Raw genomic sequence first — 27,391 nt, 5'->3', positions numbered from 1 at the left:
ATTTATTCACAGTTTAACACAAAGCTGATATTTTGTACAGGAGGCCATGGCTTCTATTGTATGGATTGCTTCAGGTGGATACACAAATTTATTCTAACTTTTGCCACCCAGCAAATTTATTTTATTATTATTTATTTTATTTCTTATTTTATTATCGTGAACTGTGTTTTCATAGCAATTGTTGCCAACTGAAGAAAATGTGAAAATGTGTACTGAAGAAACGAACGCGTCGCTGCAATCAAATCTGACGGATTCCGACATGATTGTACAGGATCGAGAGGTTTTAAGAGATCCCAAAAGTCTTCAAAATGACGTTTGAGAATAGTCAGGTGTTAGTTTAACCTCTCTTTTTCGCTTATTGACTTTTCTGTTCATATCGGAGTGAAGAGGATAATTAAACGTCACGTTTCCAGTGTTGCATTTGCGGTTTTGGCCACAGGTGGCGCTACACTTTATTGTGAGCATAATTAGCATTTAGCAGTGGAATCACTCATGCGTTCGTGTGAACATGCTAGCTTCCTAGTTGGCACCTGGCTGGAGTTATTTACCCATTCGGACAAATAACGTGAGCATTGTTCCTATAACATATGAACGGTCTACGTGAGCTTAATGTTCTCGTTTTGATTCACGCTTATTCGTTTGTTTTGCGTCTGCTATTATCAGCTCATTTAATGGAGCTAACGTTAGCTAGCCGTCGTGGAGAGGTACACGTGCATTGAACTGCATCAAAATGTCCTCTACACCTGAGTCGAGCACTATGTGAATGATGTTATAAACATAGAGAAATTACGGCTTTATTTGCATCCTAATTGGTGAATAGAATGCGGACTCGTATCATCTCTTTGCAAATGTGTAAACAACATAACCATGGTCCTTGGTCAGCTACAACATGTTGCCTTTATAAAACTGCCGTCTTGGCCAGTTCTTTTAAAGCCAAGGCACACGGAATCTCCAGCACACAATCAAACAAAATAGTAATAAATAGCAAAGTTTGACTGATCTCGTTTCAATTTGCTCAAATGTTTGCACTCAATGTGGGTCTCTTATGACAGGTGAATGGAAACACCCTATGTCTCAAATTCATGCCATAATCAACCGACCACATTTTTTCTAGTCAAGTGTGTCTCCACTGTCTGATATGCAACGCTTGTAGTAACAACGTCGTCACAACAGACAGTGTTACAGGAAATTTAGACAAGCTCATTATACTGTGAAATTGTTGACCATTTCAACGTTAATTCAGTAAGCATTGTATTTGCATTTTTTTGTATGTTTTGACAAACTGGAAGAGAAAAATATTTATTTTTTATCTATTTGTTTATTTTTTTTAAAAAAGAAAAATATATGTAGTATCTGAGAATTTGGGCTTGAGGTAAAAACTTAAATAAATCTAACCACAAAAATTAGCAAAAAAATTTTTTAAGAAAACATTTAATTCGGTGGGAAAATATTTTCTTACAAGGCCATATTGCTTCTTTGTTCTACGTTGAGGGTGGAATGAAGACAAGCTGAAAGCCACCTTTTCGCGTTCCTTCTATACCAGTGGTCCTTTTTGGAGGTACCGAACCCCACCAGTTTCATATGTGCATTCACCGAACCCCTCTTTAGTGAAAAATGAAATTATTGTTTTCAAATTCAAGACATCAATGCTGGTGCACAAAGTAAGCCGTTCAAAGTACAAAACCAACACAATGCATGAAGTCAAAACAAATTACATACCTGCAAGTCAATTTGACATCTGCTGTTGCCTTTGCAAGACCAGTTCAGATATGCGTCATCACGAATTTACACGATAAATCGGGTGTTTTCGGACCTCCGCGGTGGAGGCTCTGGCGAACCCCTGAGACGACTCACTGAACCCCTAGGGTTCGATTGAACCCAGGTTAAGAACCACTGCTCTATGTATTTTACATATTTGATGTTTACATTGTGCAAGCTGTGTACTTTCTCCCCAGTGTTTCAGCTCATTGTCAATGTGTATTTACAGTATGGCAGAAAAGGCTGATGTTGCTCTGTGTTTTGACACAGACTCGAGCTCTGTGGACAAGCTTGGCCCCAAAGTAAGATGGACTCTGGAAGAGGTTAGTTGTTATTCGAGTAGGCGCGGGCATCACCAATCTCTGCATATACATAGATAGATATACATATGCTGTACTGCTTGAATGAAGTGAATTGGTGTACAATATTATGAGCTATTTTCCCCTCTATTAGAAAACTGTTACATGAAAAACCACGTCTCTCACCTAATCATCTCTAATGTGTAGGATGAAAACCTGAAAATCCTTGTCCAGAATTTTGGAGAACAGAACTGGAAAACTGTTGCTACTCTGTTACCGGTAAGAATCTGTTACAAGAAGATTTCAGCTATGGAACAATTAATAGTTGTCCTGGGCCCATATGGCATTGCGTCTCTCCACTACATACATCAACACATTCTAGCTTTTTACATCAAATTTTACTTGATACTCATGTGGTGTTTTGTTATAGTGTGTCTCATATATTTGGTATTTTGTGCTGTTCCCCTAAAAGTAAAAACTATATAAAAGTAATATTTTTGTAAAGGGGTATATATTACAGTATGAATATACTAAATGTGAGCTTATAATTGAAAATTGTTGTATTATATCGTGATTACTTATAGATGGAGTCAGTATCAGTTCCGGGCCACAAAAGCTTAGATATGTAAGAAATTATCTATTTTGTCCCGTGACTTGACAGGGCAAGACAGAATTACAGTGTTTGCAACGCTGGAAAAGTCTGATTGGAAATGTGGTAGCAGAATGCTGGTCCAAAGAGGAAGACGAAAAGGTGACAAATTTCAACTCTCATACAATAAAACATTTTCGGAATTATGGTAGACGGCCAGTGTGGTTTTTCAGATTTTACATCATCTTTTCATAATCAAACAATTGTGCTTTTTTTTCCCCTTGAGCAGATCAAAGAGATGGTGGGCAGGTTTGGCACCAATCGCTGGAGTATGATTTGCAAGCAGCTGAACGGGCGGATGGAGAATCAGTGTCGTGAGCGTTGGCTGACTCACTTGGAGCCCACGTTAAAGAAGTCCAACTGGACCCACGAGGAGGATCTCATCATTTACAAAGCCCAGTCCGTCTTTGGCAACCGCTGGGCTGAGATTGCCAAGTTGCTTCCTGGAAGGTAGGATGCTTTATTGAACGTCGGGCCACTTAAAGTCGTTCGGGCATTAGCACTGGAACATCCAGTGATGTGTGTGATGTTTGTGTGTGTTTGCAGGACAGAGTACGCGGTGAGGAGCCACTGGAACAACACGCTCAAATCGGAAGCTGAATTGGGCCAGCTCAAAAATAACTCAGAGACCATCTCCGTCGATATTCAGCAGTTTGTGGAAGGAAGGGTATGACAAGAGAATGGCTTTTTGAAATGCTCGTGTCCGCATATTGTTGTTGGTCAGGATTTTTTCTCAATCAAACATGGCCTATTCTTATGTTAGGAGATTATGATACAATTGCATCAATTATATTTTGCAGGTGAAGTTCAAGTGTGACACGCTACTGGACACCATGCCAGTAACTCCCGAAGTGGTAAGCTCCATGTTACTTCTACAGTATCAGATCCTGAAAAGGTGCTTAAATACATGTCTTGCGAGACTCCTTCTTTTACCTTCTTTACTGCTGTAGGTCAAAGATAAGAAAGAAATGCGCAAAATCGCCCAGAAGAAATCCACTGCACCCGGGGACGTTGTCGCATCAAAAAGAATCAGGTCTCCAAAGAGTGCCCCATTACCCACCCAACCCAGCTCCAGTGGTGTGACAGCCACAGCACCCGCAGCAGCAGAGGCGGTGGATCAGAAAAAGTTAGTTGACGCTGCATTGAGGATGATTGCTGAGGACATGCTGCCGCTCAGGTAGATTTTGAATGATGCCCACTTGAGATGCGTTATTATGTCTCTGATTGCTTAGGGGGACTGACAGAAAGTCTCTTGACATTATGTTCCAAGCAGTGTGCTTAAAATTGTACATCATTTCATTATCCCTCCCAGTTTTGTGGAGGGATCAGGTTTCCGCTCCTTCATGGGCACCATCGGCCCCGAATACCACAAGCTGTCCCAGCGCGCCGTCAGCTTGCAGCTTTACGACGACGTGGAGAGAACCGTCAGACCTCAGCTCATCCGTGACTTAAAGGCCTGCCTGTGCAAAGCTAAAGATGGACAGGGTGTTATTCATGTGACCTGTGACCTCTGGGCGGGCGCGCAGGCCGATTCGATGGATGAGTCCGTCGTCATCGTGCAGCTCCACTTCATCAGTGAGGCGTGGCAGATCCGCCGGCCGACCGTGGCCTTCCGGCACGTGAGCCGCACAGACCTGAGCGGCGCAGTAGCCAAGGAGCTGGAGGGCGTGCTGCTGGGCTACGGCGTCTTTCCGCAGAGCATCGGCTACGTCCTCGTCAACCACGCCAAAGAAGTGCTGGCTGCAAATAGTGTCTTCTGCGACTACAAGATCATGTGCCCGTCGAACCGTGGGGAGCCCGACGGAGATGAGGTTGTGGCCTTTCTGTCAGACCGGATGCCCGAATCGGAGTCCCCATTTTCAGAGGTCAAGATTGGGACCAAAATCACTTGTGTGGCAAAAACGCTACAGCTGGTGATCAGTGAGGCATTGAAGAACTCCAGGGTGGTGGAAAACCTCCTCTCACATGTCCACAATGTCGTGGCGTTCTTCAGGGGCAGCACGTACTGGAGTGAGGTATGAAAATGGATGTGCATGCTATGAACCATTTTCACATTATGTCTTCTTACTTATAATTCCAGTTGCCTTGATAGTCTGGATAGTTAAAGTTAATTGCTTGGATTACAAATGGTTGGCTGGTCCACAACCAAATCATGTTGTCGCCTCTCTGTGTCCTGGTGAAGGTTTTGTTAAAGGAGTGTAGTGTGTCTTTGTGTCCGCCATCCAACCACTGTCGCTGGAACTCCATGATGGTGTCCCTCCGCCGAATGGTGCAGGAGTCGGCTTGGAACGGCATCCTCACCGTCCTGGCGCAAGCTCGTAGCGAGGCCAGTGACACGGCCAGCGCCCCGCCTCTGATCATGGTCAAGAGGGAGCAAGTGCTCGATATCCTGGCTCTCCTGGAGCCCTTCCAGGAAGCCCTGCAGGTATGGAATGATCTGAAGTTATATGCTAGAAGGCAATGTGAGAGTGTCATTTTTTGTCTGCTCTCGTCTTTAGGTCTTGTTAGGAAATGCAGTGGCCATCTCGTATGTCCTGACCTCTCTGGTTAGCCTCGATAAGACATTGGAAGGCTGTAGCACCAACTACACCCACTTCAAAAAGGCCCTGCGCACGGGCCTCCATACTCACTTCCAGTCCCTCATTCACCAGGAAGACGTGATAATGGCTGCTCTGTTAGACCCGAGAAACAAACTGAAGGTACGCCATGTACTCTAACCACCAGATAGTTGACTGGTACCGGTCCATGGGCCATTTGCTACCATGCTGCAGAGATACTGAACAAAAAATATGTTTTGCTGATTTAATGAAAAAAAGTGTTTGGAGAGCTTCTTTGATGGACAGGCCTGCAAACAACGTCGTCTGTCTGTCGCTTTTTAAAACTCTAATGTGGCCCTTGAGTATAAAAGCAGTTTTGTACGCAGTTTTTTAAATTTTGTGTCAGTAGTTACTATTTCCCTTCATAATTCCTTTACCACTACATCACTGAATGTATGTGACGTCTCACTTGAGGCAAGCCCAATGCAAATGTATAAGGTAACTTCACACTCCGAGCTGGAATTGTTGACAGTGGAACCCTAGAGGAATGTGAATGTGTTTTGTGATTGGTGGAAACAATGCTCTATTATGATTTTCACACTAAATTGAAATTCTCACTTGTCTTGATCAGACATTCACTGATGACCACCTTGAAGACCAGACAGGTTTCCTAACACCTCCAACAAAATATGAGGCTCGTGTCATTGCGGAGGCGGCACTGGGGAGCCAGGCAGGCGCAACTGATCTGACTTCGACGGCGGAGGAACACCAGAAAAATGAGAAAGGAGACCAGCCGCCGGACAGCAGTGAGGAAACGGCGGCCGTCAGCCTGAAGGAGGCCATTGGGGGGAGCTCGGACGACAACCGTGACTCCATTAATGTCGTCGGCATCAAGCGCAAAGCAGATAACAGCCTCCCCCAGCTTCCATCAAAGACCGTGACCTCAGAACTTGACGTGTACCTGTCTGAGCCACTGTGGGAAAACGGCTCCAGTTTGCTCTACTGGAAATCTGCCACTCGCTTCCCACAACTGCAAGGCATTGCTAAGCGACTTCTGGCGGTACCCGCTACCTCAGGGGGCTTCGACAGGCTTTGCCCGATGGCAGCTTGTATCGTACGGGCCAAACGGAACCGCATGCCACCTCACACCACAGAGAGACTCCTTCTTTACAAAAACTCTTTGAAGACAAAGACTGGCAAAAAGTCCAGTGGGGTCACTAAACACAGAGCGACCAAGTGATTGGGTGATTCTGTGTAATGTATATGCTGATAGCGCCTGCTATGCAAATCATCTTTTTTTTAACATTAGTTATAAAAAAATTGCAATTGTCAATTCAAATAGCCACTTGAGTTTTTTCTTTGCAGTAAAGAAAAGAATGGTTAGCACATCTGCCTCACAATTCAGAGTTTTACAGTTTGGCTCTTACTGTTTGCAATTCTGCTTGTTATTGGTTGGCTTTACTCTCTGCCACGTTCCAAAATACAAGCATGCTTGAAGACTCTGAAATGTTCATTTAATTGAACGTGACTTTAAATTGCTGTTTGTCTAGTATATGTGCCCTGCAATTGGGTGTCAACCAGATCGGTGGCACACGTCCTCTGGCACAAGGTCAGTTTGATTGGCTCCAGCTCACAAGCAACCCTTATGAGTACATGTGCTATTGACATTTTTGTAAATAGAAGATTGATCCAGTGTTTACTGCCCATAATAAAAGCTTATGTCAATATAAATCATTCATAATAATTAAGGCAAACTATTAATTACATTGTTGTCATCTAATTTTAAGACGCTTCTGGCTCTAAAACCACAGACATCGTAACAACTGTTATTTGATCGTTGCACAAGATTGGGTGACGCTGGTAACTGCAAAGGCAGTATTACATTGTGGTGCTGAACTGGAGGAAACTTGAAATTTGCTACAACCACCCAAAAGAGAAGCCTCATTTGAAAGATTATATTTGCTGATGCAAATGTGTCTGACGATTTTGTGGCTTCAATCCAGGTAAATGTGTTTCTTTTCTCATCAAGTATGCTTGATAGCTTAAAAATTTAAGCCAACGTTTGCAAAGTGGTGTTAAAATCGCCAGAATTTAGATTATATAATAAACCTCTCCAAAACTTTGTCAGCAATAAACAAGGGGAAATACGGTAACATAAAAGCAAGTACTCTGTTAAAATTGCCAAATAAATATAAAAAATAGATTAATATCGTTTTCACTTTCAGGAACACTGCACTGGACTACAAGGAGTGTATAAACACGTTACAAAAATTAAAAATAGGAAACTTTCTGCCTCAGCAGCTTTTTGAAAGAGCTACTTGGGCACCAGTCAGCGCATGTTATTTTGACACTTGTCTGCGCGTAATGATGACGTCAGAAGTTTGGTTCACTTCCGAGGTGATGGCAACCAGTTCTTACACGCGTGTTCTCTCGTTCTCTATATTTCGCCCATCTTCACATTATTTTTGTTCACAGAGAGCCTGAATAAGAACAGTAACGTTACGCAAGGACGTTTCAAATGCCTTTTAGTTTTCACCGCTAGCTCGTGAACGGTTCTCTTTGCCATGGCGCTGTACACGAAAGCCGCTGAGATCCTGGACAAGGTGGACAAGCAACAGGGTGCTCTCAAAACGCTGGTGTATGAAAGTAAATTCGCCAACATCAAGCAGCTCTTCGCTCTCGTCTGCCAGACCCAGAAATTCTCGTCCATCTTGGAGGACATCATCGCGTCCACCAAGCTGCTGAAATATACCAAGTTGAAGATGCCCCTGGCCAAGGTGTGGAATGGAAATGTTCTATATTTGCTGTCGTAAAAACCTATTTCAGTGTGTTCCGGGCAGGGTTAGAATTTTGGAATTTTAATTTTACGTCATTTTTATTTTGTTTTGAGTTTTATTTACATTTAGTTAGTTTTAATTCGTTTTTAGAGCGGGTTTGTTAGTTTTAATCAGGTATGTTTTTCTCCGCGAAAATACGGAAGATTTTGTATCTCAAAATGATTTCTATTTTTCACCACAGGTTCTAGTCTTCGACCTGCTCATGGGCCAAGGCCTCAAGTGCGGCGGCTCCTGGAAGGCATTGTTGATGAAGCATCGCTCCAGGCTGCAGACAGAGCTGGCCCTCATGAAAGTCAAGCGAAAGGTCAGCAGGAATGAAGACCTCCTCGCCAGTAACATCAAGGATCCCGTTGGTGACCAGTTGCCCAGGTATGCGCGTGTCAATGTCCTAAAGACCACGATGGAGGACACTGTGGACTACCTCAAGCGGGAGGGCTTCACCTACAAGGGGGAGGCCTCCAAGTTGGATGACTTGAGCCTCACGGCAAGGGAGTTTGTGAAGGACCTTCACCTGCCAGAGGTGCTGGTCTTCCCGCCTAAAACGGACTTCCACGACCACTTCCTGTACAAGGCCGGCCACATTATTCTTCAGGATAAAGCCAGCTGCCTCCCCGCCTTTCTACTCAATCCACCGCCTGGGAGCCACGTCATTGATGCCTGTGCTGCCCCGGGGAATAAAAGCAGCCACCTGGCCGCCATCATGAAGAACAGAGGCCGGCTGTTTGCCTTTGATTTGGATGCCAAGCGTCTGGCCACCATGTCCACCCTCATGCTGCGAGCCGGCGTCACTTGTCATCAGCTGGCCAATCAGGACTTCCTCAAGGTGGACCCGGAAAGCAAGTTGTACGGGGGCGTGGAATACATCCTGCTCGATCCCTCTTGCAGCGGTTCAGGTAGAATGTTTTGCCGCTCTTATATTGAAATACTGAGGAGCTTGTCTCAATTTACATTTTATTTTTACTTCCATTTTCTAGAAGGTTTAATTTTCTAAATTCAGTTTTACAGGTTCAGTGGAAAAGATTATTATTGTCCTTGGTGTCCCTTTTTGTATATCAAAAAACGAGCTGGTTTCTATCCACTGTATATTTTCTATTCAGTCAGTGTGTCCATGTTTGTTTCAGGCATGGTGTGTCTCCAGGACCGCACGACTGCCGATCCTCAAAAGGACGCATCTCGTCTGGCTTCGCTGGCCTCCTTCCAGCTGCGCTGCCTGAACCACGGACTCCGGTTCCCCCGGCTGAAGCGCCTAATCTACTCCACTTGCTCTGTCCACAGCCAGGAGAACGAGGAGGTCGTAACGGCCTGTCTTCAACAGAACCCCGGCTTCAGGTGCCCCCTTTCAGCCCAGTTCACCAGTCAGTGACGCTTCCAAAATTCCATGTTAGGGATGTTGCGAATCAGTTTTGAATTGATTTTCTTAGTGACTCTTGGATCGAGTTATCGGTTAATCAAAGAAACAGACTGGGTCTCTCTTACTGATTTTGAGAACAGACACATTTCGAACTCTGCTAAGAAACGATTCACTTTATTGTATTTAAACACAAATTAGCTACCATTGGTAACTGTCACTCATCTTAACATGATTTCTAGTCTACAGACACCATGCAGTACATTTCAGATCACAATGCTAGGAATAACTTCATTCCAGCTAGCAATGGTCGGTTTAAAACACCTTACCAGCTTGTGTTTTGCGTACCCGCAGGCTGGTGCCACTGCTGCCTGACTGGCCCGAACGAGGCCTGCCACCCCTATCTCAGTGTCTCCGGGCAAGCGTCAACGGGATGCGCACGCATGGATTCTTTGTGGCTCTGCTGGAGCGTTGCAATGAAGCTGAGAATCTGATGCCACAGCTAACGCTACAGACAAGGTAGACAATGCTGCATTTGAGAAAACTGAGAAGACAGATGTATCCATTTGATTTTTCACTCTGAATTATTATTTATTTGGACTAATTTATCAGGGCGAACAAAAGACCCTGCTAACAACATTGCAAAAGGTTCCCAAAATAAGATTTCAATTGAAAATATTACATTGGTCAATAGTGTTTCCTATTGTATGTTAACAATAGGCTAACTTTGAACTTGAGTTAGGTTAATGGCAGTGATGAAAGTACTTTTAATGCACATTATGGGAGAAAAATAAACCGCTTCCAGTCTTAATGTGTTTGCGCAATATAGGCATCCCGAGATGACGGTGACCTGCCTGCCTGCCTGTGAGAAGACCCCTGAAGCCGCTCCCAGTCCCAACCAGTCTGAACCTTCAGAGTGCGAGGACAAAGCAATGACCTCTGAAGATGGCAAGCTAGGTGAGAAGATGACCAAAAAGAGAAGGAGGAAGCGGAAGAAGAAAGGCAAAAGTGTGATAACGGAATCAAAAGACTGAATTGGCAGCATGTTGTGAACAACGGGATTGCATGACTAATGCTTTTCCATTTTTATTAAAAAGTCTACATGATACAAGTGCCTTTTCTAAAGTTCCTGCGGCTCCTTTTGCATCCAAGTAAACTATTATTTTTCGTTGTATTAAATGTACCACATGGCATTTCCATCCATGTTCTCGAGTACTTTACCTTATTAGGTGCTGGGCATTACCATTTCCACACTGCCTGGACACTACTAAGAGATTGAAAATAAACACGAATTCTAACCTTAGTCCTTGAATAGCTTAGTAGAGCCCCAAGCCAATTCATATTCAAAAGACCCCTCTATTTTGAACACAACTGGAATAGCAGTGCAAATCGTAATATCAACGGAAGGGGGCGCTACAACAAATGTAGATGGCTGGACCTTTATTATTGCACTTTAGTGGCGTGTCTTTGTTCTTTCTGCTGTGGTCTCTCTCTTCTTTCTTAACATCACACATCCTCCCTCATCTTCTCGTTTGATTTCACAGGCTGTCTTCATTATTTGCAACACACTAATTTTGACCTATATTTCAGTCTGAACATGAAATATCCTCCATATTACTTTGATGGGCAGCATAGTTGCAAGGTTCCTCAGACAGCACACATTTTGCAGGGGGTAGTCGTGACTGGGAGGTTAAAATAATGTAAAGTGCCTGAAGCTGTTGTGTGTGATGTGTGTGTATGTTTCTGTTTCTGTCATGGGCACATCCTTACAGCAGATTGCAGAATGACAGCTGCATGTACGGCTTACAGTGTGTGAAATACACTGTGCATTCGCACGCACACACAGCTGACAACACTTCCAAGACTAGCCAAAGTCCTGATGGGCTATAGGCGTGGCGGGGTCAATGGTCATTGCAAACATCACATCTAATAATGTTGTGCTGAATTCAATGTAGCAAGGACATTTAACTGCACAAGACAAAGACAAATTATTTTAATCAGCTCTTCATCGCAAGACTAATGGACAAAACAATACCAAATATAGTAACATTTCAAAGACTTAAGAAAATTAAATGTGAAAACTGGGGGTGAAAGTCTTAGGTGTAATAATTCTGATGGTAAAAAAATGTGTGGAATAATGAAATACCAACATTGATTATTACTATTTAGAATTACTCAAAAATAAGTAAATGTTTAAAAACACGATTAAAGAGAATATATATTGTGTATACGTATATTGTATGTCAAATGTTATGTATGTCAGGTTTTTCAAATATTGATCGAAAGCTAGTGTTGGCTCGTGAGTGAACGATTCGTTCAAAATAACGAATTTCTTTCAGTGAACGAGAGTGAACGAATCACTTCCTAAAGTAACCACCATCAACTACAATCCAACAAATACAAAATTAAAACATCAATGTCGGCATATCGTGTGTTGGCTGGCATAGCAGCAACGCTGTCTGTCACTCACTCGTGAATCTTCGCAAACGAACCTGAAAATGGCGGTGTACCTAATAGAGTGTCCGAATGACGTCACAGATCAAACAGTCAATCAGGAGGTGGGGGTGAGGGCGGGTGTGGCACTTTTCACTTTCACTTAAGCTTTTTCTCTAATGAAGTGACCTGTGATTAGGTACACCTCATGGACACTTCAATAAGTACACTACACGAGGTTAAAAAAAAAAAAAAAAGAATAAATAAATAAGAAAGTGTAGCGAACGATTCGGTGAACGATTCGTTTCAACAGATCATTTGAGTGAACTGATTCTAAAGGAATGCACATCACTAGTACAAAAGAGTACAGACGGCCTATCGTTACCAGGTAGAAATGGCCGACTGGTTAGTGACACGGGCTCTTGCACTGAAAGACCTTGGTTCGATCCCAATTGTGAGCATATACCCAAATGTGCTTTTGGAATTGGAACCTCGCTTTGTTTGTGTACGCATATGCAAACAAATGCAAGTATTTATGTGTAAATACATAAGGTGTCCCCACCCCAAACTTTGCAGAGCAAACCAATGTATCACGCCCACTACCTAGGGGGCCGGGTGAAATCCATAATTGTAGGGTGCGGGGCATGAAAAGTTTTAGCTCCTGCAGAACGTGAAAATGAACAAAATATTTTCACACAGGTGTGTTTAACGAGGGAATCTTGGAAAACATGTTGGAATGCGGCCCTGAGGACTAGAGCTTGACACCTGTGACCTTTGACCATGATATTTGCCTAATAAAGTGGCCTGTTATTAGGTACACTTGAAAATGGCAGTGTACCTAATGGAGTGTCCGTGTGATTCCCTCGTTAAGTGCACCTGCGTGAAAAGTTTTAGCTCCTGCAGAGCTAGAAATGAACAAAATCTTTTCACGCAGGTGTGTTTAACGAGGGCAACTTGGAAAACATATTGGAACGCAGCCCCTCGAGGAGTGGAGGTCGACACCCCTGGTTTAAGTGAAAAGTGCCACACCCGCCCTCACCCCCACTTTCTGATTGGCTGGTTGATCTGTGACATCACTCGGACACTCCATTAGGTACACCGCCATTTTCAGGTGTACCTAATAACAGGCCAGTTCATTAGGGAAAAATCATGGCCAAAGCTGAACTGAAAGTGAAAAGTGCCACACCCGCCCTTACCCCACCTCCTGATTGGCTGGTTGATCTGTGACGTCACACGGACACTCCATTAGGTACACCACCATTTTGTACCTAGTATACCTAATAACTTTATGCATTTTTTGTACGTGTCAAGAATGTGTATTTGACTACTTGCTCTTTATTTGGGGGGACACCAACATATATTACACAACGTAAAACACATATACATATTGTCATATAAAGCAGTTAACCAAATGTCAGATTTTTGTTTTCATGCCCAAAAAATAAAAACAAGGAATAAAACACCAGACAAGTTTTAACAGGTTTTAATGTTTATTAAAATAATAATAATAATATTCAAAGTAAATTTCAAACCAGCAATCTAATGTGAAATTACAGTAGATATAATGGATAACAATATTTAGGCGTATATCTGCATACACGTTATCTGAAAACTACTTTTATAAAATCAAGATTACCCAAAGAGAAGCATAATCTCCCCGTTGTTGCATAACGGCGCATCCCTTCATGCAATAAAGTTAGCCGTTAGCTTGGAGAAAACATGCATAAAAGAAGTGGTGTTTCACTGAGTGGTTCTTTCTTTCCTTGGCAAATCGTAAATCTACATTCTGGCTTACACAGCTCACGCCAGGAGACGCAACACGTTCACTGACTGATCCGTTGATGCACGGGAAGGCAGTTCAGCCATTAACTCGTTCGCGAACGGGAAAGTCAGGATTCGTTCCCTCACTGATCCGTTCTCGCGATGAACTGGAAATGCAAATCACTCGCTCACTGATTCGTTCACTCACAGATCCATTCATTTGGTGAACGGGAAATGCGATTCACAACTCGTTTGTGAAAGGAAAGTTACGTAATTTTCTTCTTCGTTTTGTTTTACGTCCAGGTGGCACCAGCTTCAACCCGCATTACCGACATCTACTGGTTGAAGTCATATGAACTGAAAAAAGAACGAATCACTTTAGGAAGTGATTCATTCACTCTCGTTCACTGAAAACATTCGTTGAACGATTCGTTTGAACGAATCTTTTGAGTGAACTGATTCTAAAGATTCAATTTACTTAAAAGAACTGGTATGCACATCACTATTGAAAGCCTTCGAGGAAAATGATAATGTTCCTACAACTTAGTGGACTGCAGTCATTTAGCACAAATTATGAAATTGCACATTTTGTAATGTTTATTGTATAGAGAGATGGGATTGAATGAAAGTATGAATGCCGTATGCAGAAATGAAGTTATAGCCAACACATGCAGTCGGTGTGAATATTTTACGAGGTCTTTCAATTATTAAGACATATAAAATATGCACAACGCATAGTGGATATGGGCTTTTTTACGAGGGTCCCAAGGACCAGCGATCTGAGCTCCTTGACATGCAGCTAAAGGTTGCATACGAAAAAAAAAATTTCGTACAGTGAAATAAGTTAAAGTCCCAAAAGTCCCAATGATCATCGTCACACACACATCCGGGTGTGGTGAAATTTGTCCTCTGCATTTAACCAATCCCCATGTGATTTTGATCCATCCCCTGGGGGAGAGGGGAGCAGTGAGCAGCAGCGGTGCCGTACTCGGGAATCTTTTGGTGATCTAACCCCCCAATTCCAACCCTTAATGCTGAGTGCCAAGCAGGGAGGCAATGGGTCCCATTTTTATAGTCTTTGGTATGACCCGGCCGGGGTTTGAACCCACAACCTTCCAGTCTCAGGGTGGACACTCTACTACTAGGCCACTGAGTAACAGTATTCCATGTGAATTGTTCTTCTTCTTACATTAATACATAATTGTTGAGAATTAGGAGAAATCTTTAACATGATCAGTGTCTTCATGAATATCATTAATTATTGATGATAAACTAAAAGCTTCCATTTTTAATAGAGCAATGATCCACATTAAATTTGAATATATATAATACAAAATTAAAATAATACCAATAGTTTATGGGGTTTTCTCTGAAACCTATTTTCTTGGGATTAATGTAAAATTTTGTTGAGGAATATTCTGAAGTGAAAATGAGGATTTCATTTTTTTTAACCTGACAAAATGAAGCCTCCCCTTGCTTCATTTTAACAAAGACGCCACCAGATGACACTAAAGCAACCAATATTTTTATATTCGACACGGCTTTTAGTCTGAGCACAAACGCAACCAATAGATCGTCAGTACATCAGCGACTAAAGCAGGACAGAATCCCCCCAATCTGCAAATAAATTATAATTGGAAATGCAGTTGTTCACTGTATTTTATGCAAGTTTTGTGTTTATTATCCAATTACATCATCTGAAACAGTGTGGTATAGCAGTACACAAGACTATGAACACTGTTTTCAAGTTGTATGTGCTGCAAAAATAGTGAGACACAAGTGTTGTGAAGAAAGCATCCTTTTATTGGTGTGAGACTGTCTTGTCACAAGTGAGGGCCAAAAAGGGTTTAAAAACAGTCAGTGCTCCGAAACAAACCATGTCACTACTAGTAGGTGGGGCTTACAATTGAGAGTGGGTGTGGCGCTGCACCCGAGAAGAGAAGGGTTCCATAAAAATGATTTAAAAACAAAACATCACTTTACTTTGCTCACTTTTACACTACAGCAGTATCAGAACTTTCTTGGGGAGAGAGGAAAGGGGAAAATGGTGCATGCGTGCGCTCCAACACAATTGTATTTGGGTGTCAAAAACATCAATACCAGATTTTAATTTTCAATGTAAAAGGGCTTCTCATGAGGAGTGGGCCAGAAGTCGGCCCCCTTCACTCCCCTTATACGTTTGTTGTCACCATGGCGATAAGACAAAGTTCACCTTCACCGGGGCGCCCCTACACTCGTTCTCCTCACTTGGCGTTGGCGGCACCGCTGAGCACCTTGCGGACGGCCTGAATGATGGCGTCGCGATCGATGCCAAAGATCTGGAGCAGCTCATGGGGCTTGCCGCTGCGGGGCACCTGCGACACGGCCAGGCGGTGCACGCTGAAACCGCTTTCATTCACCACCGCCGAGCACACTGCCTCGCCGAGACCACCTGGTGAGAAGCACAGCAAAGAGCAACTCTTAAAGGGTCGATCTTTTCCAGATTGTGGGACACTACAGTACAGGTACAGGTCATCAAACAAACTATAACAAGTCAATCAAATGTTCATGCTGGTCCTAAACATATTCGTGTTTTATAACATGATGTCTCAGAGTAGAGTACATATTTCTTGATGATGTGTAATACCTCTGCACAAATATTGCACACAACTGAACAATAATGCTGGTGCTAACACAAGAGGAAGGCTGTCCTGGCTGGTCCACCTTATAAAGAATAATAGAAAGCTACAGTATGCACAGGCACAATAGAGACGTGGACAAAGACATTTTGGACATCTAAATGCATGGCGCTGGTACTGTATGTAGGTCAGCGAGGGCCCACAGGCCAAAGCGGAAATTAAGAAGCTCTGACAAGCTGTGCCAGCTCCCATCCCCCCACCGACATACTGTATTCATGGCTTCCCTTTCATCTCCTTCCTGACTCACAAAAATCACACACATTTCCCTTATCGCACTGGCTGCAGCCTCATCTTTTTGTCTCTCAATCCATTTTTATTTGACAAATTTATTCTGCACCAATCCATTTTATTTACGAGAGCAAAAGAAATAAAATATTTGGATCAAAATCAGGAATAGTTAATTGATTCTGTGTAATTATCATCTGAACAAGTCCTAAGCAGGACTCAGATCAACATAACGTGCGTGACAGGTGTTCCACTCCAGTCCAATAGGGGGCAATGCATACTGAATTTTGATTATATTTGCAAGAAAAACATGTGTCTGACACACAGCATAAAACTGTCATCACAAGATTTTGTCAAATCTCATCAGGGACATTGTTCTGAATTTATTTTTCTCGACCTTCCTGCGTGGTTTTCACTCCAAGTGCAAAAAAATGGGACCATAGTGGATGACATCACAAGTCAAAATGTACTACTTACCCTCATAGTAGTGGTCTTCCACAGTGATGATGCGCCCCCTGGTGGCCCTGGCGTTGTCAATGATGGTCTTGGAGTCCAATGGTTTAATGGTGAACGGGTCAATCACGCGGATGTTAATTCTCTCTGTGGAGGAGAAAGGAAAGGATTATTGAGGGGCTGCGTCCACACATTCAAAATACAAAACAAGATTCTCTGTACCTTTTTTCAGGTGCTCGGCAGCTGCCAGTGCCTCGTGGAGGGTCACGCCCGCGCCAATGACAGTCACATGGTCGTCATTGGTTTTGTACACAACCTGAGGTGGAAGGGAAGATCATACTCAGCTTTGCTATCATGGTGAAACTGACAACCAAAAAAGGCCAAATTAGTTCATGATAACTGGTAAAATAAGTGAACAATAGAAGCTGGTGGTCTGCAGGTGCATCCCCCTCACTAATTGAAAACATTTAACAATTCTCTTAAGCAAGGTCAGAATATCTTGCTTGAGAAAAAGATAACAACTACAATTTCAGTTGCCTTTAATTTACAGTATTTGTTTTATGTCATCCATTAGCTGCACAGGCTGAGGAAAAAAATAACTAGTCCATTTTGACCAAGTGAGGAGTAGAAAGTAAAAATATTAATGTTTCAAATACATCTAGTCAAGTTAAAAATTATGAGGAAAAATAAATACGCAGTTAAGTGCATTACAATACAAAGTATTTGAACCTCATTACTTCCCATAACTGCTCGCTGGCCAACAAATGTGTTGAAGCAATATGTTCACACAATAACTTAGTGGCAAATTGTGTGAGACAAATAAACACTACAAACCTTAGCCTGTCCAACGTGGAAGTCCTCGTTGCAGTTGTAGATAATGTTGTTCTCTGGGCGGCTCGTTCGGATGAAACACAGACCCTTGGGGGAGGGGGGGGGGACACAACTCACTATTATACTGTGTCTTCAGGGCAGAAAGAAAATGATCCATTTATTCTTTCATTTCCTGCAGCATTTGTCCCTACAAAGGGTTGCGGGTGAGCACACTGGGCACGGTACACCCTGGACCGGTCAGCAGCCAATCACAATCCCAGATAGCCAAGGACTTTCGAACGTGACATGACCAAACCCAGAAATCAAGTGAGCCACGACGGCCGTTACCTGAGCACGGGATGACGGAAAGTGGGTGTAAAGGACTATATGGCTGCAACCCTATGGGGTTAATATGCTAAATTCATTTTCCATATTACTAATCACAATTGTGATTAATATGTGCATTTATCGGTATGATGTCATTTTTTTTTAATATTGTGCGGGTTTAGTTCAATTACTCCATTTGTGATAATAATCGGTACCTTTGTATTAGCAGCAAGCTCCACGGCCTTCTCAGTGGAGACACCATCACTAGGGTAGAAAATGGTGGCCCCGGGAATGGCTCTGAACATGGCCAAATCCTCCAGACCCATTTGAGAGGGACCGTCCTCTCCTAAACAAGCACACAAAACAAATACATACATGTACACGTGAACAGACGTGAAGAGAGAAGCTCATATATGTGTAGCATGCTAGCAGCTAAGCATGCATCCAGGTAGTGAGCATGCAGTATACCTGAAGAAGTGGAGGAGAAGGTGAAAGGGAAGGAGGTGGGGAAAGAATCAGATGGCCTCCGTGACTCGTGAGGGGGACACGGGGAGGGAGGTTGCTGATTCCAGAAAGAGGAAGAGGAGGAGGAGGAGAAGGTGACAAGATGGGAGGATCAGGTTAAGGATTCTGGGGAAGTATTAACTAGTGAGTCCTTTAACGTAAAAAAGTAAAGTGGCCATGAATCCCCTCCAAAGATCATTCTCAATTTTGATTGGCTGACCGATGGAGACGCCACAGTGGGATCCGCACAGGTTGATGTTGCTCTCAGAGATGGCGGCCATGCGCAGCTGGTCATAGGCTCGGGAGAAGAAGGTGGCGAATGTGCTGGCAAAGACCACGTTGCGGTCCCGCACGGCGCAACCGATGGCCACGCTCACCTGGGAGATGGAAGTGAGAGTGACAACATTTTGAAGCGCCAGACCATGTGCCTCTTAAATTTCTGAATAATATAATACGTTTGGCACGTCTATAACATTTTTTCTTATCTCCCTTTTCTTTGCTTTCTCTGGCCAATATACCTGTAATGTTAGAAATTAGAGAACAGACCTTGGTTGAAAATGTCCCTATTGTCAAATTTAAGATTACATTTTTTTTAACCATATTTCTTTTCTCAGGCATGTTTCATGTTTTTTTTTTTTTTTTAAATAATTCCATTGAACCGCGATTCAAAAGCAACGCCTAATTTTTATTGATTCATTTTTATATATTTTTTATTTATTCTCATATGAAAATTATATTTTTTTCATGTTATCATGATTATTATTATTGTTTGCGAAAAAATTCCCACGTGTGTAAATAATATTTGAGTACAATTAAGAGCAGCATAACTGCAAAATAAAGCTAAAAAAGTGACTTTTGTCAGTCTGCACAGACAAAATAAGACAAAAAATAAGTTCTGAGGTCCACTGTGCTTGAAAGGGGAATTGATCTTGTTTCATCTGTCAAGTGTGACATACTAAACTGCTCATGCCTGAGAAAAGCCGAGCATCTGGGCCCATCATACCATGTTTTGCTCAGCGATGTAGCACTCCACGTAGCGGTTGGGGTGTTCGTTCTTAAAGAGCTCGGAGAAGGTAGAGTTCTTGGTATCGCCGTCAAGCGCTACAATGTGGTCATTGGAGCGGCCTAGTTTGGCCAGAGCCATGCCGTACGCCTTCCGGGTGGCGATCTGGTCACAGATGTGCAGAAAGACAGACAGACAGACAGACAGACAGACAACACTTCATGATGTAGCGTCAAAGAGGAAATCCCAGTCAGGTTTGCGTGTATAAAAAGGGTCTTCTCACTCAGTTTTGACAACTTTGATCTCTAGTGTGCTTTTATCCAATGAAAAATGACTTTTTTGAAGTAAAGATAAATTGTCATGTATTTCAGCAAGCGCGGATGGTAGCGCGTCTCATTTTGCTTACCTTCTCTCCGGGTTTGTAACTCGGTGCATTGGGCATGCGGATGTTGCGCAGGCTGACGGGCGCGGTGTCCTCGCTGGGCGGCGAAGGATACAGGCGCTTGTTGCAGCTGACCATGCGGCTCTGCAGCTCCTTGATGACGCTGTCGGCCATGTCTTTGGGGAGGGGCTTCCCATGCCAGCCCATTTTATCCTCGGCCGCTGAAAGACACACATGTCACGGTTGTAGTTTTCATTTTGCAGTGGTGTAAAGGGGAGCAACAGTACAGATAAACCACAGTATGGTCTGTACCTCAGTTTGTGCACCACAGTTTTTAGTACACCTTTTTGTGCAAACAGAAAACACTTTTCTTCTATGAAAACATTGCATTATTTAGTTTTTCAGTAGCATTTTTTTAAAACCTGGGATTCATTCAATTCATAATGAATTTTGAAACCCCAACTTTAATTTGAAACCCTGCTTTGAAACCCTTAAACTCATTTGAAACTTTACCCCTAGTTTTAAACCCTTCTACGAAACCCAAATTCTAGTTTAAAACCCCAAACTTATTTTAAAAAGCTGACTTTATTTTGAAACCGTATGACAACATTTGACCAATAACACTAACCCCTTAACCTAACGCTAACCCAACCCAAGTGTGAAACCCTCATTTTAATTTGAAACCCTATTTGGAAAGCCTGACCCTAGTTTTAAACCCTTCTACAAAACCTAAACCCTAGTTTAAATGCCTACTTTAAAACCCTAGCCCTAGTTTAAAACGCTGACTTTAGTTTGAAACCGTACTATGACACTTCACCAATAACCCTAACCCCATTTAGAATGCTGTGACAGGTTTTGCCCACATACTATATAACTGGCTCATGCATAAAATCAAACTGACACAAGCGGCTTCAATAAAGGTCAAAGGTTAGAATCATATGGACCATAGACTTAGAATGTTATGACAACTGCTTCTGTACATGTACCGGAGCCCCCCCGACCACACAATAATGCACATTCCCCTCCTTAATCATAACAAAACATTACTACAATAGGCCATTGGTGGATTTATCCTACACATTCTTGGGGATTAAAAGACAGGGTGGGAGTAGATCATCAAGAGCTCCTATTAAATTTCAAAATACATTGAATGTATAGGTTATTAATGAATTAAAATAGCTGGAAAATAATACCTTGTATGCCCTTGCCCTTAATGGTCTTGGCAATGATGGCAAGCGGCTGGTGGCGGGGCTGACCAAAGACCTTACACAACTCTTCCACGCTGTGTCCGTCCACAATGACGGCATGCCACCTGCACAAATATACTCCAACTCTCAACAATGTTTGGAATTTATTCTATTTCAATTGTGAATAGTTTTAAATGTATTTTTAAAAAAAAATCTGATGTTCAATCATTTTTTAAATCAAGTACCTATCTCACATTGCATGAAGTTCAGTTATATTTGACACTTGGACAGCAAAATGTTTTTTGAGGTGATGTAATTGATATATAATGTTTGTGAACCATTTTGAACCAGATTTTCCAAATGTACTTTTAGCACAAGTATTATTATTTCCAAGCTGTACGTAGTAACAAACTCACCCGAAGGCCTCGCAGCGTCGTTGGTACTTCTCCACGTGATGCTGCAGAGGCGCTGGGTCACTCTGACCCAGTCGGTTGATGTCCAAGATGGCCACTAAATTGTTCAGCTTGTAGAAGGAGGCGAAGGCCATGGCCTCCCACACCGAACCCTCGGACAGCTCGCCGTCACCCAGCAGACAGAAGACGCGGTAGCTGTGCACAATATAATTCCAGTCATTGATCATTCCCTTCATTTGCATTCTCTTATATGCAATAGCAACTTCAATATCATTTAATTTAATTGACAGACATGCAATTTCATTTACAGTGGTCAATAGGGAATTTTAATCAGAGATGGATTTATGTGACCGTAAATGTATATTTGACGGTCATTAAAGAAAGTCTTTTTTTTTGTTTGTTGCACATTAGGTCTTAGTAATGTTTTCCTTTTTGTTTTTTTAAGGTTTCAGAAAAAAATACACCCACTGCTGAACCCAACCCTCAATTCATAAATATTTCTATACTATAATACATCATAAATTAGCACTCAAGAAGCCGAAATTTGGACCAGCTGGGGAGTCTTTAGCAGCACCTTTTGAGCACACTCAGGCCTGATGTGATGCTTAAACACACAAAGGCGCTGCTCCCCACCCACTACGTCCTCGTCCTCACTCCTGCGGAGTAACAACTGCTGACAGCTTTCCGGTCAAATAGACACGTTCCTATTAAAGCAGTAAGATAGGCAGGGACACTTTGCATTCCAACCTCACACGCAAAGAAACAACAAAGCGCATAGAAGCTAAAGGAAAAAAGAGATGAGCCCAAAGGAATTCCACAAAGGCTGAAGCAACGAGATGGATGGGAGAGCCATGTTCGTTATGAAAGCAACAATCAAGCAACAGCTCTGCGGATTTCCCTCCAGCTGTCACGGGCCTGGCTCGTAGTTTTCCGGGTGAATTAAAAAATAAGTATCACACCACAGCAGACATTTTTTAACATGCAGAATGGCAAATTTAAATGAAGTGGAAAAAGTGAAATGAAAAATGACAATGTGCTATTAATACGCAAAACACCCACACACCTTCCTTACAATTAAAGAACACATTTCCAGTCAGTGCACGTTCCTTCCATTGCCTGTCTGTGTTTCACTCCATCATCTCATATTTCGACATTCATTATGGTGGATTATTGCAGCATCATCACCCTCAACTCTGCAGCATTTGACACGTTCGTTCATGCATACCTTTTGTGCGCTTCTTGATCGACCACACCCTTGCTTGGGTCCATTCCAAGACTCATTTGCTGTACCTTCTGAGAATATTTCAACATTTTCACCTCAGGAAATATTTTAAAGTCGTAATTATTTTCCTATTTTCCAATGATGTAGCAGTACATTCTAAATAAAGCCATAGTGGTTGATTGTTTGGGACAAGTCGTTTGCTTTTACTGGCCAGTATGCAAGCGTGCGGTGTCAAACTGGAAGCAACCAAATGCAATTCCTTGACCTAGAAAAAGCTACAGACCACTGAAGTAGGTGATGCGAGGTCTCCATGGCAACGGATTTTAGCCATGCCCAGATGGTTACAGGACATGAAAGCCTTGCAGTCGTACAAAACACTAATGTCTCCATTCTCTACATTACAAATCAGTCTCGCATCCTAATGATTCGAAAGGCAATTGGATCAAATTTGGAGCCTTTGTGTTGCATTGAAGTAGAGTGATGAGCTGCTCTGAGCGTCACAGCAGGGGGAGGCAGGGGGGGACAAAGACCTATGCGGCTTTATGCACGCATGTATGCATGCCGCACACACAGTGGAGCAAACAGTAAAGCAAACGACACAGCAAAAGGGACGGTGTGTGCGTTTCCACTTTGGGGAGTGGTGAGGGGAAGTGAAGCAGATGGGGAGATGGGGCGTGGTGGGAGTGCACTTGCATGTGTGCTTATTAGAGCAGAAACAAGTGAGTGCTGACAGCGTGGAGAGAGAGAAAGCGAGAGAGCAAGAGAGAGGGAGAGAAGACCACGGCAGTCACCACACTGGCCTTAAAATTCAAAATGCAGCCTATATACTTTCTTATTGCCATTGATTTTTTATGATAATGATCTATGGAGGATGTGAGGAGGATGAACGACATTAATTAGGTAATCTTGGACGTTAAATCTAAACGTGAGCATGTTAATGTGCATGGTTGGCTTTACAAATGTCAACCCAGAGCGCACCTGTCAGGGTGCGTTTGTTGTAACGCTGCAGGCTAAAATGTCACATTGACACAATGGGCTGCTGTCATTCACAATCTCTTACGCTTTGAGGATGCAAGTCTTGGCAACCATCAATTAATGAATGAATTATTAAAAAATGTGTGAGGGCAGCTGGCACTGAATGTGAATTCATTCTTCTTGGGAATATATTTCAGAAACACCCAAAGTTGTACATTTTTCACATTTTTTTCCCATCTTCTGTGAAAAACAAAAATCAAGTTATTTCACATCTCCGTGTGCATGCTACTGTAAATGTTAAAGGTGTACATTTGTGGCGTAATCATGAAAATGACATCAAGTGTGGTTCAATTGATAGTTTTAACTCAAAGTATTCACAAAACATATGAAGCAAGCTTTTAAAAACAGATGTATGATTTTTCCTTTGCCTGGGTGCATAACGTTTCATAAAGAACATTTTGTTTTTGCTTAATGTTACTTTTCAAGACATAATTCTGCTCTGTGAGGTGATGAATTTTGTCTTGGTTCTTTGCGGTCATTGAGTCGCTTTGCTGAAATGTGTTTTATCAAAACAAAATGGCATGATAAGCAATAGCCTTTTTGATTAACTCGTTTCCCTGAAAAAATCTGTGTGGACTGTTTTTTTTTCTTGTCGAATGTGATCAAATACATTTATCAATCAATCAAAAACCAATCAATTTACCTCTCAACCAAATGGGTAAAAACGTGAGCATGGTTTACATTAGGGATTGTCTTTTCTTTTATTCATCTAATTTGTAATTTCTAGTTTCTGATCGTAAAACAACCACAAGAGGGCAGCCGATATTGGTATCGCGAGTTTGTGGGTTACCTGGCCTCGTCAAAGTACTTCCCAGTGTAGGCCATTCCACAGGCAGCTCCCAGACCTTGGCCCAGGGAACCGGTGGCCACATCCACAAATTGCTGCCTCTGTTGGCGCAACAGATGATGGGGTCAAAACACAGGCATAGTTCTCAATGCTAAACATACTTTTCTGTTTGTTGTGTGCATGTTCTCCACTAAAATGTTTTCAAAAACATGAATTGAATAATCTAGATTGCCCTAAAGTGTGAATTTGAGTGTGAACAGAGTCCAAAAGCAGCTGGGAAGGGCTAGAAAAAAAGAAAAAACTGTCTGCAGGTTCCTCACCGGGACTGGGTGACCCTCAAGGATGGAGTCGACCTTGCGTAGGTTGAGCAGCTCATGCTCCTTCAGGTAGCCAGTCTCCGCCCACACAGCATAAAGCACAGGGGCGGCATGGCCCTGAAAACATGTGGCAAAGACCAAATTGTCTGTTAGCCCTTCTACTATGTATAATTATCATCAGAAATGAGTCAGTAGAATGTCATTGGAGGTGAGGAATTTTGAACACTATTTTCTCTGCAATAAATGAATGAAATACATTTAGAGGCACTTCATATGTTTATTCGTGCAGCGGTCCCACCAGACAAGTTATGATTAGTAACATGGATCTGGACAATGCAGATGTGCTGAAGTACCTTGGAAAGGACGAAGCGGTCGTTGTTGGGGTTGCGAGGGTCTTCAGGTCGGTACTTCATGGTATGAAAGAAGACCACAGACATGATCTCTGCAACACTGCAACATGATGTGGGATGACTGAAACAGATGAACCAGACATAAGATTATGTGATAGTTTGGTCTAATGTTTGAATAGACCACAGTTAAAGTTTGTCAACGCGACAAAGTACAACAGGCAAAAAAAATAATAATCAGTGGTGGATTGTTTCTGTGCATATACTGGGTTATTTCATGCCAAAAATGTAGACAGAGTTAAGAGAGGCTTCCCTCTCATGGGCACACACTGGATATTGTCGTTTTCCTGCATGCACACTCTTTAGATATTATATTTTGCAGGTTATTGCTCTTTCCATTTCCACTCTACATGCCAGAAATACCTCACTGCGGCCTTCCTCCATCAAGGCTTAACCTGTCCTGAAAGGGAAAGTGTGATCAAATGAGGGGAGCCACAACCTTAAAAATACTCTGTGAGATGAAGGATGAAATGAAAATACCAGACAGGAAACGTTGCATCTGTTTTGGAAACCCAACATGTATTGAACCTTTCACAATACAGTAGCTGGTGATTCATTAACACAACTGATGAGTCTAAAATCCAGTGGGAGATTTTATTTTGAAAGTCTAACTGGATTTAGTTGTTCGATTGAATCCCGTGCATTTAACGCAACAGCGACTGAAACGCGCTCGCGGGCGCGGCTTAAATCGGGACGCGCGTGAGAGCTCCATTTGGCCTTTCACTGTGCAACACGTACCGCCGCTGAGTACATTGGACCGCCAACTGCACCGAACCGGACTTGGCTCCTCCTTTTCTCCTCCTCCTCCATATATTCCCTACACGGAAGCAGTTCGGACTACTCTTGGCTGTATCTAATCGCATTCATCTTCATTTTAATGTTTGTATTTTAATCAATGATTGTAGAGCAAAAAATATGACGCGTAATTTTTTTTTTCTTTGACGGACCACTGACGGAGTAAAACAATGATTAAAATCTTTCGATTCCCTACCAACATTAATTAAAAATATGGTAAATATGGTGCATCTGTCATACAGTAATAAACATTCATTTTCACTTTCAGGAAACAAGACATTTCTTCTACTCATGCATAAAGTATTTTACAGAACCCGAAACGAATAATCAGAACGGGTGAATACTTGCATGAGTTTACTAAACCATAATCCTTAATCTTTCAGAATTAATGAATTGCCAGAAGACGATCAGAAATACGATACAGTAATAAGACCAATGCCAGAATCTGCTGCTTGCTCCAATAGATTTCATTTAGATAATATTTTTTAAAAAAAATAGATTTTTAAGGTTTTTTAAACCTTAAAATGCGTTTACTTCCCTTGCAGGCAGGTAGAGTACAATATATGAGCAACCATTTTGTGCACTTATTTTTTAAATTTTGAGTACGAATCCTTTATTTCACGGAAGATAAAACGTTTAATAAAAGACTTGCATGACAACACAAGTGCATTTTAAACCACAATTTGCATGGATCATGCGTGCATACAAATTCAATGAATTTCCACAACAGTACAAAAGGTATAGTACATTCTCTTCATGTTCCATTACACCACCAAGCAAAGTACAGTACATCGTTGTCGACTATTTTCTGCACGTCTCGAGACAATTCTTACCCGCTGCCCGCCGCAGTGGTCGCCTTGATGGAGTTGATCCGTAGCCTATTGGCGAGGTTCCTGAGCGCCTGCACCGTCTGCTGGTCTGGTTTGTGGTAGTCTTCCATGTTGTACCCGTGTGCCCAGATTAAGATGAGTTAACACCCCCAAAATGGTTCCGCGTGCGCAATGATCGACTGCAGGGGTTAAAAAGGCGGTTGTACGTCTGCAGCAGAGTGACAGAAGTGAGACGGGTGAGGGAGGGTAGAGATTTGGGGCGGGAGAGGGGGCGTGTTTGCAAGCAAATATGGCTAATCTCGCGCTAAAAACAGCCTGCACTCACTCATACTCCGAAGTGTCACGCACTAGCACAGCCAATAGTATAGGAAGCTTTTGGTTTGAGGCCAAGGTC

At 42.5% G+C, this 27,391-nt stretch overlaps 3 protein-coding genes across 4 annotated transcripts; 2 read left to right on the top strand and 1 right to left on the bottom strand.

Annotated features, from left to right (window-relative positions):
* Positions 1-423: 423 nt before the first annotated feature.
* mybl2a (v-myb avian myeloblastosis viral oncogene homolog-like 2a) lies at positions 424-6,974 on the top strand. Of its 2 annotated transcripts, none has more exons than XM_049752313.2 (12): positions 424-565; positions 2,029-2,081; positions 2,265-2,336; positions 2,719-2,808; positions 2,936-3,156; positions 3,253-3,373; positions 3,507-3,560; positions 3,657-3,883; positions 4,019-4,721; positions 4,889-5,131; positions 5,205-5,405; positions 5,875-6,974. In XM_049752313.2, exons 5-12 carry the CDS (start codon positions 2,945-2,947, stop codon positions 6,481-6,483), a joined length of 2,370 nt encoding a protein of 789 aa, XP_049608270.1. In that variant the 5' UTR covers positions 424-565; positions 2,029-2,081; positions 2,265-2,336; positions 2,719-2,808; positions 2,936-2,944; the 3' UTR covers positions 6,484-6,974. The 2 variants fall into 2 exon arrangements, with proteins under 2 accessions (XP_049608270.1, XP_049608269.1); XM_049752312.1 differs by having other exon boundaries at positions 427-565; positions 1,988-2,081.
* A 628-nt stretch (positions 6,975-7,602) lies between these two features.
* nsun5 (NOP2/Sun RNA methyltransferase 5) lies at positions 7,603-10,539 on the top strand. The gene is made up of 5 exons (XM_049752311.2): positions 7,603-8,020; positions 8,262-8,973; positions 9,202-9,409; positions 9,783-9,947; positions 10,258-10,539. Exons 1-5 carry the CDS (start codon positions 7,808-7,810, stop codon positions 10,460-10,462), a joined length of 1,503 nt encoding a protein of 500 aa, XP_049608268.1. The 5' UTR covers positions 7,603-7,807; the 3' UTR covers positions 10,463-10,539.
* A 4,865-nt stretch (positions 10,540-15,404) lies between these two features.
* Positions 15,405-27,231, bottom strand: LOC125988323 (transketolase). Its single transcript, XM_049753356.2, has 14 exons — positions 27,001-27,231; positions 25,319-25,436; positions 24,969-25,082; positions 24,652-24,749; positions 21,608-21,799; positions 21,198-21,316; positions 20,029-20,225; positions 19,623-19,787; positions 18,840-18,996; positions 18,331-18,461; positions 17,813-17,896; positions 17,201-17,294; positions 17,003-17,125; positions 15,405-16,053 (listed from the first exon to the last, which is right to left on the bottom strand). Exons 1-14 carry the CDS (start codon positions 27,105-27,107, stop codon positions 15,866-15,868), a joined length of 1,887 nt encoding a protein of 628 aa, XP_049609313.1. The 5' UTR covers positions 27,108-27,231; the 3' UTR covers positions 15,405-15,865.
* Positions 27,232-27,391: the final 160 nt, after the last annotated feature.

Source organism: Syngnathus scovelli, chromosome 2 (assembly GCF_024217435.2).
Source record: "Syngnathus scovelli strain Florida chromosome 2, RoL_Ssco_1.2, whole genome shotgun sequence".
NCBI classification, from domain to species: domain Eukaryota; kingdom Metazoa; phylum Chordata; class Actinopteri; order Syngnathiformes; family Syngnathidae; genus Syngnathus; species Syngnathus scovelli.
The sequence above is the reverse complement of the archived record's forward strand: the minus strand, read 5'-3'. Positions and strand labels throughout refer to the sequence as shown.